The 14931-nt window shown below is 30.7% G+C and overlaps 1 protein-coding gene across 1 annotated transcript; it reads right to left on the bottom strand.

Moving 5' to 3' along the window:
* Positions 1-2203: 2203 nt before the first annotated feature.
* On the bottom strand, positions 2204-8930 carry LOC114163116 (putative transcription elongation factor SPT5 homolog 1). The gene is made up of 22 exons (XM_028047204.1): positions 8516-8930; positions 7545-7783; positions 7302-7448; positions 7059-7217; positions 6860-6943; positions 6674-6744; positions 6228-6582; positions 5982-6137; positions 5798-5895; positions 5658-5706; positions 5421-5573; positions 5191-5334; positions 5004-5094; positions 4744-4902; positions 4623-4668; positions 4445-4539; positions 4248-4326; positions 3902-3956; positions 3699-3813; positions 3459-3602; positions 2859-2956; positions 2204-2696 (listed from the first exon to the last, which is right to left on the bottom strand). Exons 1-22 carry the CDS (start codon positions 8823-8825, stop codon positions 2451-2453), a joined length of 3093 nt encoding a protein of 1030 aa, XP_027903005.1. The 5' UTR covers positions 8826-8930; the 3' UTR covers positions 2204-2450.
* Between the last annotated feature and the right edge of the window lie 6001 nt (positions 8931-14931).

Raw genomic sequence — 14931 nt, 5'->3', positions numbered from 1 at the left:
TTTGTCTGCTACACTTAATTGACAGCTAGTGTTGGATAACGTTTTATTGTTTATGAATGAAAACAATTTAGACCACTTTGTTTTATCAGTAAATCATGATGTAATTATTTCCCGTGAGTTTTGTTTCAATATGCTGAATCTGGTATTAAGCAAAATTTCTAGAATCTGAGATTAATGATAACAGTAAACGCATAATAATCACAGCTACAAGTTCCATTTTCATTGCAAATACTAAGACATAACAGTAACCAAATGTTTGAAATTCCATTACAATTCCAATAATACCATTATCACAACTACAAAACACTTCCCACTACAGTAATCTCAAACATTACAATTAATTTTGAACAACAACATGAACAACATTACAATTGTTGAGACCCACGATATCACAAATAAAATAAACAGGAATGTCCCAATTTTTTTCTCTTGTTGCAATTTCATCTTCAACTTCTCATTTTTCTTCATCAAATCCAGCATAATTTTCTCCCTTTTCAAAGAAACTTCATCTTCTTCACCTTTTTTCCCACCATCAACTCTTTTTCCACCACTGGCTTCACTTTCAGTTTCTTTCCCTTGAAAATCGAATTCCTCGTCATCAACCCAAAGTAATTACAATGTGAATTGGTCTGCAAAAGAAAAAGATGAAACCATTACCACAAATACAAAAGCAACATCCAATAAAAGTCACGGAATTTGAAACTTACAGCCCAATTTCGACATCTCCAAAATAATCTCCTTTGTTTTTCACAGTAGATGCCTTTAGGAGCAACAATCTTTCCCCACACCCACAGACTTTGGATGACATTTCTGAAGATGACGCACAACTTTGCGACATTTTCGAACCCGTATTTCGCGGCGTACATGGAAACCCTTTGCTACCACTCTTCATCAATGAAGAACGCAATAACTATGCCAAACTTTGTCTGCCCAGTGACGATATGCACCAATTCCTCACTTTCTCGAAGCCCCAATTCTCAAATTTCAATTTTAGGGTTTCAAACTTCTCTCAATCCCTCTTTTATTTGGATGTGATTCTCTTTAATTAGCACGTGCAGACACACAGTCTACTTACACAGCTTAAAACGGGATCCATATGTGGCAGTCTGTTTGCCAGGTGTCAAATAAATCTAACGACGTCCAAAAAGGAAGACTATTTCCAATCATTTCAAAACATGAAGGACCAAATTGGAACAAACAGTAATTGGGGGACTAAAAACAAAATTGCATAATACTTGAGGAACGAAAAACATAATTAACCCTAAAATAGTGAATGACATGTAAAAAGAATAAAACATACTCAAATTTATTATACACAAGAACAAAGTCTGATATACCAAGAACCATTCTTTTTGTAAGCAAATAACAAGTAAAGCACAAAATAAATCTTTGCCTAAGAATTTTTCTCAAATCAAATTCAAAACCAAGGTCACTCTTAGAAGGGTAAAGCATGCACATTAAAAGAAAATATTAACCTTAAAATGAACAAAGTTACTATCTAAAGAGTAAATTTTTACTTCACTCTACATGTATTTTCAAATTATAAAAATAAATAGATTAGAAAAAATATATATTAAAAGTCTTTTATAAATATAACATAAACACAAACACAAACACAAGATATTATCTTGTTTATATGTACACACTTTTTACATATACATAATATTATATTAGTAAACAACTTTATTAAAAATTTATAAACAATTTTATTAAATAATTATATTTTAAAAAATAAAATTAAAATTTTGAAATCTAAATACAAAAATAATTAAAATTAACAAGTCAATTTTCAAAAATTTAATAAATAATTATATTTTAAAAGATAAAATTAAAATTTTAAGATGTGAAAAGAGAAAATTCTCTTTATATATTATTATAGATTTCATTTTACAAATTTATATAGATAAAATAATATTTTATTTTCAATTTTTCAACAAAAAAAAACAAATAAACAGGATATGAAAAAAAAAACACATCATCGAGTTAATCGTGTCATGCAGAAACAGAAAAAGGAAAAAAAACCATCAAACGAACAAATGTTTAAACAAACTGTTTAAAAATAATCACTTCTATTTTAAAACTTGAGAAAATATTTTTCAGAAACAATATTTCCAAAATGTTCTGGATTTTTTTTATGCGACTCAATCAAAAGATATACTGGTACATCGATTCTCGTTAGTGATGCCTCAAGATACCATCCCCATTTTTCTTTTTTCAGGTTTCCCTAATATTAAGGGACAAACAAGTAGTGTTTGGAAGAAGTAAATATGAATATCTGCATCCATCTGCAGAGGGAGATTGACATATGCAACTTAACCTAACCAAGTTGAAGTTGAGCGAACAAAGGTGCACTGCAGGGAGCATATTATATAGACAGACAGGCAAAAGCGCTCGCAACAGTTGAGACAAAAAGAGGATATGGCATTAAGTACCATCTCTACATAAACTTATCATGGTTGAGCTAATTTTGCCAAAATAACCAAGTCTAAAATCTTGACATCCAACGTGTCATCTACCTTTACAATTCCATCAGTACCATCTACACCAATCAACTTGCCAGTGGCACCACGTAATGCCCCACCCATAATCTTTATTTTGTCTGATTTTCTTGGTACCACAGCCTCCATTTCATTAGGAAGGGCGGTAATCGTTTCACCATTACCACTAGATCCAAGTGCTACCTTGTACGAGCCATCCTGAAGAAACAAAAAAAACGCTACCGTCATTAAGATCATTAGACGGAATCAAGCAACAAATGGAATGAGAACACAGCTTCGAAAGATTTTGTTTGGCATATATCGTCTCAACTTGGAGATCCACTCGTACAAATATAAAAGCAAGTTATTAGGTCATCATACCGGAAGAACCTCTCTTATAACTCCAACAGATTCGTCTCCGGCCCTGTGTACATTGACTAATATATCTGGTATAAACCATGGCCCTTCATTGTCCCCACCTGCAAAAACATTAAACCAGCACAGATGTATATTATAAAATTTTAAGGATGATCCAACTGAATTAAGCACAATTATCCACATGGGGATGACGTCTCCGCGGTAGACTCGATTAAGGAGATGGCCTTTGAACTAAAACAATCGTAACAGAAATGCAAATAATTGAACCAAAAACCATCAAAGCAAATATGGCAAAAACAAAAATAACCACTCCATCTTCGACTATCAAATGAGATGAGAAACAAAATGCCAGACTATATAATATATGCGGAGTAATAATCATCTTCATAGTATATGCAACATAACAAGTGTAGAATAACAAATAAGAAAGTATAATCAATGAGACACCTAGCTAGTTGTCCTTCATTTGAAGGACCAAACTCATGAGTTATTTTACTATGATAGATGAAGAAACGTTTGATTATGTAACCAAATGGACAGCTGAATAGATAAGCAACAAAAATCAAATAAATATGTGTCATAAGATTGAAAAAACAAACTTACCTAAAACTGGAGACATCATGTCCATACCACCTGTGCCTGGAGTCATAGGCTGTCCTCCAGGAGTGCCCGGAAGATAAGATGCTGAACTTGGTGTCATAGGCTGCCCACCAGGTGTTGATGGTAAATATGGACTTGGAGCATTAGCTGCGAAAAATACAACACCCATCCCCAGAATAGAGTATTAGCACAAAAATAAAAATGTATATACTATTGTTTTGAAAGGGCGGGAAGTAGTGTTACCATAGGCAGAACTGTCCCGAGGTGTTCCAGCTTCACTATAATTTCCACCAGGTGTGCTAGCCCAACCAGCACCAGGAGTTGGGGCTTCATACGGTCGTGATGGAGGGCTTCCAGGCTGAAAATATCGAAAAGGGAAAAGAAAATAAACACAGTTCCTAATATGAAGTTGCATAGAGTATCTGAAGTTTGCTAAATCTCCTAACCTGATACTGTGGACTTGCTCCCCAAGAGCCTGGATTTCCATCTTCCCAGTTGTCCCTAATTTCATTTTTCACCATCAGAATTCATACATCACATATATACTAACTAAATAGTGCCGCAGACTGTATAGAGATAACAATGTTTCTAACTAACAAATTCCTTATAACCCTCTAGCTCTAGTTAGTTCTATTTGGAACATCAATGTCCACATGGAAGTTTATTAACTAAGACATTGTTTTCATATACAAATTGGAAGAAAGAAATCTTTTTATTAAAGCAAAAATTATGTGAAATAAAACTCAGAACAGTATATAAAACTAAATAAGGAACCATGTTAATTGGACAAACCTTGGAGGACTCATTGGAGTATATGGATTCCATGCTCGATCACGCATAGGCGTCCTCATTCCATCATGAATAGGTGTTGCTATAAACAGCAGTACATTTATCAATAACGAATTATAACCATCGGTCAAAAAACAAGTTGGATTGTTAATCCCACCAGATGATGAAATGAAAATTTATTACAATAAAATCAAACAAACCTCCAGGATCTCTCATTGGAGTCATATATGGATGTAAGGGAGTCCGAGAAGGATGCATTGGGGTTTCACTTCCCATTCCATAGCGAGATGTATCACTGGAAGAACATATAAAAGTTAGAGGATTGAACATCTTCCATTGCATGCTTGGAATCATAAATTACATTTACATAAAACTTACCGATATGGAGTTATAGCCACATTGTCAGATATATGGTTGCGGTCAACTGCAAATCACACGGTAAGCAACCATGCAAATACCAAAATACATACGATACAGTTTTTTCTTCACAAAGACGTACCTGTTACAACCTTCATTTGAGATTCAAGCTCAACACGAACTGATGTGCCTTTAACATCTATAACACGCCCACGATAACCTTTATATGGACCCTGACGCACTTTAACAGTTGTACCTGCCAAACCGTCATGCCCCCTCCCACCCCTATGTCTCCCTCCAGCTATATCACATCCAAATAAATTAACATCAACCAAGTTACTTAAGGAAATGTGCAACAAATTGATAGATTGGTTCCATATAAACATGAAAAAAAAGACATACAATCCATTGGCCCTCCACGAGGAAACCTCCTTGGGGATGGTGGAATACGACTTGGATTTCTAAGAGTGGGAAATCTTGAGTAGGCATCACCCTAGAGGAAGAAAGGAATGAATTATGTAAAACACTATCACAATGCTAAAACCAATAACAAAACATTCACAAAAATTACAATAGGAAAATTGGTTACATTTCTGTCACCGCTGGAGCGTGAACCTCCCACTACCACACATGATTGGGCCTTAGCACATATAAAGCCCGCATGTTCAAGATGATGGCGATCAAAGATGAACAATATTCCTCTATATATGTGTTCCACAGGACCTTGTTTCCCCTAGCCAGAAAAAACAAACAAATAAATAAATAAATATAAAAATATTATCTTTCAAAGCTAAATCTAGTCAAAAGACAGAATCTTACTTTACTCGAACCATCAACAATCCGGACAACATCCTTTGATGAAACTGTATTCTTATACCTATCTTGCACACTTATTTTCTTATCTATCTTACATTTGATCTCTCTTAATTTAACCAGCACAACTTCGTGTCTGTCAGGAATCCCCTTTAGAACCTAAAATAGCAATAGACATTAATTAATATAATAACAAATCTCAAAAGTTTAATAAAATAAATTTTGAATCCTTGTGGCACTGACCTGAAATGCTTCACTTTCTACACGTATTATGACACCAAAGCTCATATTACTGCACATATTAAAGAGAAAATAGAAATGAGAAACATTGAACTATATCTAAGGGGTTAGGTGAATATGCAATAATCTCGAGCAAAGCTTACTCAAGCAATACAAGGTCACGAAGTTCATAGTCTCCAATTCTAGTAACTCCAGTCGTTACTTCTGAACTTTCTACAACATCATCTGCAAAGACACGAATCTAAAAAGAGGATATTTTTATGTCATTTATGCAGTAAATATAATTCAAAAATAAAAATTAACACACCTTTATACCACAAAACTCACATGTTCTTTTGTTGTATCAGATATTAAAATCAAGACATGTTGTTCCACCTTCACAACCATGCCTGTAGCCCCTTCTTGCGCGCCAGAAACAACCTTAACGTGGTTTCCAGGCTCAAAATATTTACACAGCTCCTTCTCATTTACCGCAATAGTTTTCTGACAAAATAATGAAATGATCAATTAATCATTAATCATATACAAAATTGGCACCATACAAGGATGACTAGTTAATTCATTCATACTTACTGGGAGTCCCTCTATTTCTGGTTTTATATGAACATTGTCTTCATCCACCTTCTCCACCTTTCCCTTAAGGTTCTTTAAGTCACCCTTAACAACAATGATGGCATCACCTTTCATAAAATGACCTTTCTTCCTGTTCGCAAACAAAGTTGAAAGACTAGCCACATCACCATCTCCACTCTCACCCGGTTTACGAAATTTTTCCAACTCATCAAAAGTAGGTTTGATGTTCTGAGCACTGATGGATTTTATTGATACGGTTTTGTATAAGAAACCATCTTTGAACATCATGCCCCCAATTGCATCAAATCGTTCACCATATGTGTCACGTCTATGCTCCACACGGATATGCAGTTCCCTGAATAGAAAGAACAAATTTAATCAGATCAAGAACAGATTTCCAAGACACAGAATACTTTCAGCCACATAATAGAGACAACCAGCAATACCTTGCTTCATCAACATTCATAAATCGAGGGGGAGGAACAAAAGCCTTCTTTTTCACAACCTCCTTACCTTCCTGCATGACAAGTCATATGTATAAAAAAATAGACTCAGGCTATTCCTTCCAAGGAATTTAAACACTGGACAAATAAAATACATTAATTTAACAAAAAAATTGCAACATTCCTTACCAATTTATTTGCAAGAGCCTGTAGGTCTATCCTTGGAATTAATTTAACAGTAACTCTCTGCCGCACATTATCAACATCCACTACCTACAAAAGACATACAAAAGACATTTGATGCTAATACAGAAAACAAAATGGATTTGATGGTAATACAGAAAACAAAATGGATGGTATCATGAATTTTCTAAGATGTGATACATACTTTGGCCAAGTCCCCTTTATATGTCCCAATCTTCATTCTAACCCAAGTATCTCTGGCCAGATCAATTGCTTTGCTTTCGACTGACAGAACATCTGTCATTTCTCTGATTGGGACCAGAGTAATTTTTTGGCCAAATATATTGCGTAGACCTTTGCAAGCCTGGAAACATATACATAATATTTAAAAACACAATTTAATCCATACAGACATGGCTATGTATGAACCAGATTACATGACATTTACCTCTCTCACATGGGCTTCTTTATCTGCTTCCACATATATATAGTTTTTGAGATGATCAAGAGCAATAGCTGATCTTATTTGCAATTCAGATCCCCTATCTATGTACTTTTGCATGAGGCAAACGGCTGTTTCTCTTTCGCGACCAATCTAATGAGAAAACAGAAAATACATGACATGCTCCAATAATGTTGCAAGAAAAAGGGACATTTACACAAAAAAAAAAAAAAAAAGATAGGGACATACTGCGCATTTGACCATCCAAAGCTTTGGATCTCTCACAGATGGCAAAAGAGCTTGTTGTTCTACATCTGTCGTTTCTTCATCATAATCAGTTAGGCGCCTTCCATAACGTTCCTGGATGCTTCTGGCCACAGCTTCAAGATCTTCATGATCTTCTTGGTGATGCGGCAGCATACGCCTATTTCGCATCCTTCTCCCATCATCTTCTTCTGGTAGATCAGCTCCACCCTCCACAATGAAGTCTGGATGTTTCAACAGTTGTTAACTTGTCTATATAACTAATAGATATATTTTATGCAAAGATAGAGCAGAGAGAGGATTCAAATGCTATGTAGTTTGTTTTTGTAATTTAAGAAAAGTATGCAAAGTGCAGCTTTACTGTTCTGTTAGCAAGTTTGAGGGTATAAATACTATATGCTCACACAGAAAACCATCACTGGAGTATGTAATCTCATCTTGTTTCAATAAATGTTTTCAGTTCAAATTTGATGTTCTATCACAAGCAAAACCATAAATAACAAGATTGATTCTCAGTTTCATCAAGTGGAAAAATAGTCTAAATCTTCTAATTCCTCCAAAAACCCACCACAGGAGTATGACTTCATACTCATAACAATTAAGAAACCAACTCAACAAAGGTAACCTTCCATTCACAATACATTCAATTAAACACAATTTATTTCAATATCTCCTTCCATACCCAGTTTTCCACTGATCCAACAATAGGTGGTCAGTCAAATATGATCCACAGCATCGATTTGAATAGCAGACAATCCATACTATGGATCCGCCAGGAAGGGATTGAATAACATTTGCCTAATCAAGTTTAAAATCACCCACAGCCACCCTAACTAGAAAACAAACCATAAATTCAAAGTTCCAACCCTAATATTATACATCCAGGTTCATATCCAATCATCCAATCTAATCACGAACAAAATTAGCAGAGAAAAAAGAAGAAAAAAGAAACGCACCGTCTTCGCCTTCTTCCTCTTCCTCTTCCTCATCGCTATCCACCACGGCTTCCTCATCAAAAAAATTAGAAGCTGAAACCTTCTTGTATTGACGCCTACGACCACCTCGGGCATCGAAATCCTCATCATCGTCATCTTCCTCCTCATCATCCTCATCTACCTCCTCAGCGTCATCATCAATGAAACCAGATCTTCTGCGCTTCCTTCCGCCGCCACCGCGCCCTCGGCGGTCATCCTCCTCTTCGAAGTCTGCGACCTGCTCGTCCTCCATGTAATCATCATCGTCGTCATCCATGCCCCGGTGACTCATGCCGCACAGGCAAACCCTAAACTTTGCACTCTTATTCTCTCGGCCTCTGTTCTTCTGGGCTTCCTATATTATCTGCTTTTCTGCATCCTCTTCTTCATTAGTATCATTTTTGCTTCTTTGTTATACTTTTTTAAACAAAAACATTATTATAATAGAAAGAAGATGAAAAAATAAAAGATATTTTATTTTTATTCTCTTTTATTTTCAATCTTCTAAGGTGTTATATAAATATTTTTATATATTAATATATTAAAATATATTTATGTGATACCTTTCAAATCAAATTCTCTTAAATTAAAATATTATTTACTTTAATTTTATTGTTTCAGTGACTTTTTTAAATATAATTTGTTTTACTTGATATTTTTTAAATTTTATAATTTTTAATCAAAAATTTACTAAAATATAAATAAAAATGATATCTAATAAAATTGTGAATCTTATTCATATTTATTTTATAATTACTAGCGTGAAAACAATGTGTGTTTGATTTTTTAATTTTTACAAAAATTTAAGTTATAATCAATAAAAAATATATAATTATTATTAAAATATTTAATAAATGTGAAATGAAAAAAAAATATGCACGTAAACTTTTTTTAAAATAATAGATAAAATAAATTATTTATAAAATAATAAAACTGAAATAATAAAATATATTGTTATTTGGAATAATTGTTTATTAATTTTATAAAAAAGTTTAAAATTAATTATTTTTAATTCAGTTTTTCTTAAATTAAAAAAATTATAATAAAATATAAATTATTTATAATAACATTATAAAATATATTTGTATTTTTTATAATTATAATTTTATTAATAAAAATATTCAACCGTTTTCATTGTTATAGATAAAAGTAAAGGAGTTAATTCAGTTTTTCTGTAATTTTTCACGTTTTTCTTAAGTTTTCTTTTTTAAAAAATTCAATTTAGGTATATTTAAAATATCAAACGAATTTAGATATTGCAATATTTTCTTATATTTTATATAAGAGATAAAAAACTAGGGTTAAATATGTTTTTGGTCCCTCAAGTTTCAGTAAATTTTGAAATTAGTCCCTCATCAAAACTTTATACCAATTTAGTCCTTCATTCTAAATGTGTGAATTTAATTTTTTTAACCAAATTTTGTTAAGTTTATCTGACGTTTTAAGCGCATTTCATGATAGTATTTAAGTTAACATTGAAGCAAAAATATGTCAAATAATGTAAATAATTTAAATACTATCATGAAATGCGCTTGAAACATCAGATAAACTTAACAAAATTTGGTTAAAAGGACTAAATTCACGTATTTTGAGAGATGAAGGACTAAATTGGTCAAAAATTTTGATAAGGGACTAATTCCAAATTTCGCTGAAACTTAAAGGACCGAAAACATATTTAACCCAAAAAAACTAATAAAAGAAACCAAACTATACGAAAATAACTTTTGTGAAAACTAAGATGTACAACTTTTAAATATAAATATTAAAGGTTAAAGAATAAAATGTTTAAGTCTATACACCAAAAAAAAAATTATCATAATAGGTAAACATTCCTTTGTATTTTTTTATTAAAATGTATAAAATAAAAATAATATACAATATTATAATATAAAACATCTTATAAAAATTGTCATAATATATAGACATTTCTTTATACTTTTTTCCTAAAAAAATATATAAAATAAAAATAATGTGACATCTCATTTAATAGATAAATTCTAATGAACAAAACATTATATGTTATAATAAGATAGAGCACGCGACATAAAGTACATGAGAATTCACAATTATAGTTATCCCAAAATACATTTAAAACACAAGTACCATAGACACAAAACAATGTCATAAACATGTCTTAAAACATAAAATAGATTGGCAAAAGATTGTTCAAGAAGCAATGAATTACATAAGACCAATTTTTCCAAAAGATGCTCAAAAGAACAATAACCAACATGCCTAAACTATACAGCAACATCTTCACCGTCTTGATGATCACTAAGAGTCTCCACATATACATCACCCAAGAAACACATACATGGAGAAAAGAAACATTAATTCACAAAGTTTTCACTCAATTAAACACCCAACTGACTATTGATTAGATATCCGGATTATGCGCTTGATATAAAATTATAAGGAAGTATGCATCTGCGTTGATTTCTAAACTCTATAGAGTTTAGCCACAAGGGGTTATTATCCAATCAATCACAAGGTAAATCACAATATGTCTTAGGCTCAAACACCTTCCAAGATCGGGATTTCTTGTCACTCTCACCACACAATCACTCTACTATACGTGAGTGTGAGTGATTATTAGAGTTCATAATCCCTTCCTAATCTAGACATCTCATATGTCAAGACATACACTAACCACACATTCACCAAGAATTTTCCTTGAAACTTTTTATCATCGACACTCCACATGTTATCTCAAAATAATTATCATCCCAAGCTAAATACATCAAGTACAAGTAAAAATAATGCCACATCATCCATGCATGGCTTCATACATCATATTTTTAGCATTAACTCAGTCAATCACAAGTCTTAAGCTAGACTGATATCACTTACGCTAGACTGATCTCGCTTAAGCTAGACCAATCTCACTTAAGCTAGAAATTCTCGCTTAAGCTATAAATTCTCATTCAAGCTAAAATTCGAACAGAGAGCAAAGTGAAATTTTGTCATTCTTGTTTAAGCTAGAAATTGTTGCTTAAGCTAGAAATTATCGCTTAAGCTAAACGTGTCTTGCTTAAGCTATAAATTCTTGCTTAAGCTAGAATAACATGTTTTCACTGTTTTCAGCATATAAAAAACCAAAAATCTCAAACAACAAAACTATATAAAAAAAAAACAACCACAAACATCAAACCAACATTTTAAGCACGATTGAAGACCAAAAACATGCAAGACACTCTCAAAAAAGTTTTAAAACCCTAACTTCCCTTACCTTGACTAACACTAACTTGAGAGGAAGAAAACCAGAGTGGAAAGCACTAAAATACCCAAATACAACCTAGGAAGTTAACATGCAAGAACATAGGAGAAGAAAACATGAGACCTTGATCGAGCTCCAACACAAATGAAACTTCAAATGTGAAAAATGAAAGAGTGTGAAGTTGCGGTTGACTTACCCGGAGGATGTATTCGTTCCAATGAGAACTCCGCAAAAGTTCTAATTTCAGTCTCTGCTTTAAGAAGTAGTAGAAACTGAGTTAGAATCGAAGAAAATATGTGGAACAATGGCTAAGGAGAATGAGTTTGATATATAATGGAAGACGTAGAGAAAGAAAAAAATTAGAGTGAAGGAACTGAAAAAATTTTTGAATAAGAAACATGTGACTGACTTGGACCCCTTTTTACTAAGGTTGGGCCCAAAATCTTTAATTAAAAGTCGGCCCTACAAGTAATATTTAAGATACTGTACTCAATTACAATATTGTAATCTAAAATATCTTATATATCGGACAAAATTTCCATAAATTTAATGGTTAGATTTTCTTTATAATTTAATAGATCTAATTAATAGTTAAATATATATAAACCTTAACTAGCATAAACATATATAATATATGTTGATAGCGAATTATAATACGAAAATATACACAGTAAAATTGTAATTTACTGTGTAAGACTAAAATAATATGATATAATTTATATATTTTAAATCTTTAGTGGTTATGAATTAATTATTAGCATTTTTATCGAAATCTGGCGTGTGGATCTCTGGACATGCAGTAAGATATGATTGGATTGGAAAATCCTGATGTATGTCCTTGAGAATCGAAACATAAGTGAAGATTCACTTGCAAAAGACTTTCCTACGCTCAAGTCAAGTCAGTAAGAGAGTTTGAATCTTGTAGAGTAGGAGATAATGAATATGAGATAGTGTATTCCTACTAGATGTATTTATAGGACCTTTTGAGCCTTGGATCCATATGATGAAAAAGTAATGTAATATAAAATAATATTATTAAAATAACAACTTACCTCAAATAAGCAATAATAATAATAATAATAATAATAATAATAATAATAATAATAATAATAATAATAATGTAGCACCTTACGTGATATACCATATATCTGTAAATATTTGATACCAAAAAATATCAAGACGTAATCAAACAACTTAGAGATTCGTTATAACTACCGTTAATATGTGAATATTTGTTCCAATAGATGTATCTTAGAATATTTTGCAATCATTTTGGTGATGAGACTACCGAGTCTTATTAGATTGCATTACTTAGCATAATCTATTAGGCTGGGTAGGTACAACAAATATTATAAATTTTAAATATTCAATTAATAACATATACACATTTTATTATCAATTTATTAATATAAACTATTTTATTAATTATTTAATCTTTCAAATTTTATAACTATCTTTTTTTAATTTAATTAACCATTTCTAATAAAAAACTAATTTTTGATAGAATTGAATAAACTCCATTAATTTTTACATAAAATGTTAGACATAAAGTAAATTACGATAATAATAAATATTAAATTTAATATAACATAAATGTGAACATGCTAAAAATACTTCTTATTAAGAAAAAAATTTGTGTATATTAATAATTATATATATATATATATATATATTAAATTAAACCATTTTTATATTAATTATAAAATAAATAAAATTAAAATGATTCTTTTTGATTTTGAATTATACTTTATTTTTTTGGAATGTATTTATTTAGTTTTTTTTTTATTTATGGATAAAGTTTAATTTTGAAGATTTATACAAAATCCTCCTCCTTTAATGATATTTTGTACAGAGTTATATAAATTATGTTAAGACCCTATTTATTATATAATTTCAATGAGACAATTTCCTACAAAATTTAATTTGATAGATAAATATATTAATGGTGTAGACACTCAAATTCCATCATAAATGTGTTGTGTTAAATATCTAAATATGTGAGTTTAGAGAATAGAAAAAACATAAAAATAGTTATAACGTGAGAATTGACTTAGGGAGTAATGCATATTTATAGGTTTCTTATGGATTATGTTATCAAAATAAATAGATATAATAACATGTTAAAAATAAATTATTAACTAAATATAGATATCATTTTAAATATCTTAACGATACAATAAAATATAATAATTAAATATTATATTATAAACCATTATCTACAAATATTTTAAAGATATTTTCTAATAAAAATATATTTTTAATAAAATTGTTAGAAATATTTATTTTAACAATACTGATGTGAATACTGATTCATTTTTTCGTTTTTCATTTTGTTGTATACATTGCGTAACATTTTTATTTGACATTTTCACAATGTTTTTTTCATTTCGGTCTCTCTTTTTATAGCTTTCTATTCATTTATTACATTCTCATTTTTTCAATTTTTGTCTCTCTTTTTTCAGGTTTAAGTTCATTGTTTACGTTCTTTTCTTTTTTTTTCCTTTCCTTTTTTCAAGATTTTTATAGTTTTTAGTTCATCTCTGTCTCTCTTTGTGTTTGTGTGTTTTTTTATGGTTCAGTTCATGCATTACATTTTTTCACTTTTTAATTTTCTTTTTTTGTCTCTCATGTTATAGGTTTAAGTTCATTGTTTATTGTTCTTAATGGTTTTCATTTTCGTCTATGTTTATTGTTTATTTCAGTTTATTTGTTTTTTTATTCTGTCTCTGTTTCTATACCTTTGCATCCATTTGTTATAGTTCATTTCGTTAATTTTTATCTATTTTTCATTCTAATTTACGAAAAGTAACGTATACATTTCGTTAAAAGGAAGAAAGATCAAATGCATTAAAAGATATATTACATCGATCTCTATAGGCTAATGTAATATAATGTTTTAGTTTTAAAAATAACATATTAATATATTTTTTTATACTTTTCTTTTTAATTCTAGGGAATATTACATCGGTTAGACGTAACAATCCATACAATATGATTTTTAATATCTACAAAATTGTCAACTTACAATTTATTACATAATTTTTCTATTTTATACTAGTGTATTCCAGAAAAAAACTACGTTACAAAATTACAAATATAGATTAATTAATATATATTTGTCTATCTAACAGAGAAAAACAAACTAAAATTTGTCTCTAAATACATTATAATAGGATTTTAA

This window comes from Vigna unguiculata, chromosome 9 (assembly GCF_004118075.2).
Source record: "Vigna unguiculata cultivar IT97K-499-35 chromosome 9, ASM411807v1, whole genome shotgun sequence".
In the NCBI taxonomy this organism is placed as follows: Eukaryota; Viridiplantae; Streptophyta; class Magnoliopsida; order Fabales; family Fabaceae; genus Vigna; species Vigna unguiculata.
The sequence above is the reverse complement of the archived record's forward strand: the minus strand, read 5'-3'. Positions and strand labels throughout refer to the sequence as shown.

What these genes read in the sequence shown, in the direction of transcription:
- LOC114163116 (XM_028047204.1), bottom strand. Translation starts at nt 8,825, where the DNA reads ATGAGTCACCGGGGCATGGATGACGACGATGATGATTACATGGAGGAC. An exon ending in ATAAAGGGGACTTGGCCAAA is followed by an intron (nt 6,944 to 7,058) that starts GTATGTATCACA and finishes TGTCTTTTGTAG; the next exon opens with GTAGTGGATGTTGATAATGT. An exon ending in CAGAAATAGAGGGACTCCCA is followed by an intron (nt 6,138 to 6,227) that starts GTAAGTATGAAT and finishes TTATTTTGTCAG; the next exon opens with AAAACTATTGCGGTAAATGA.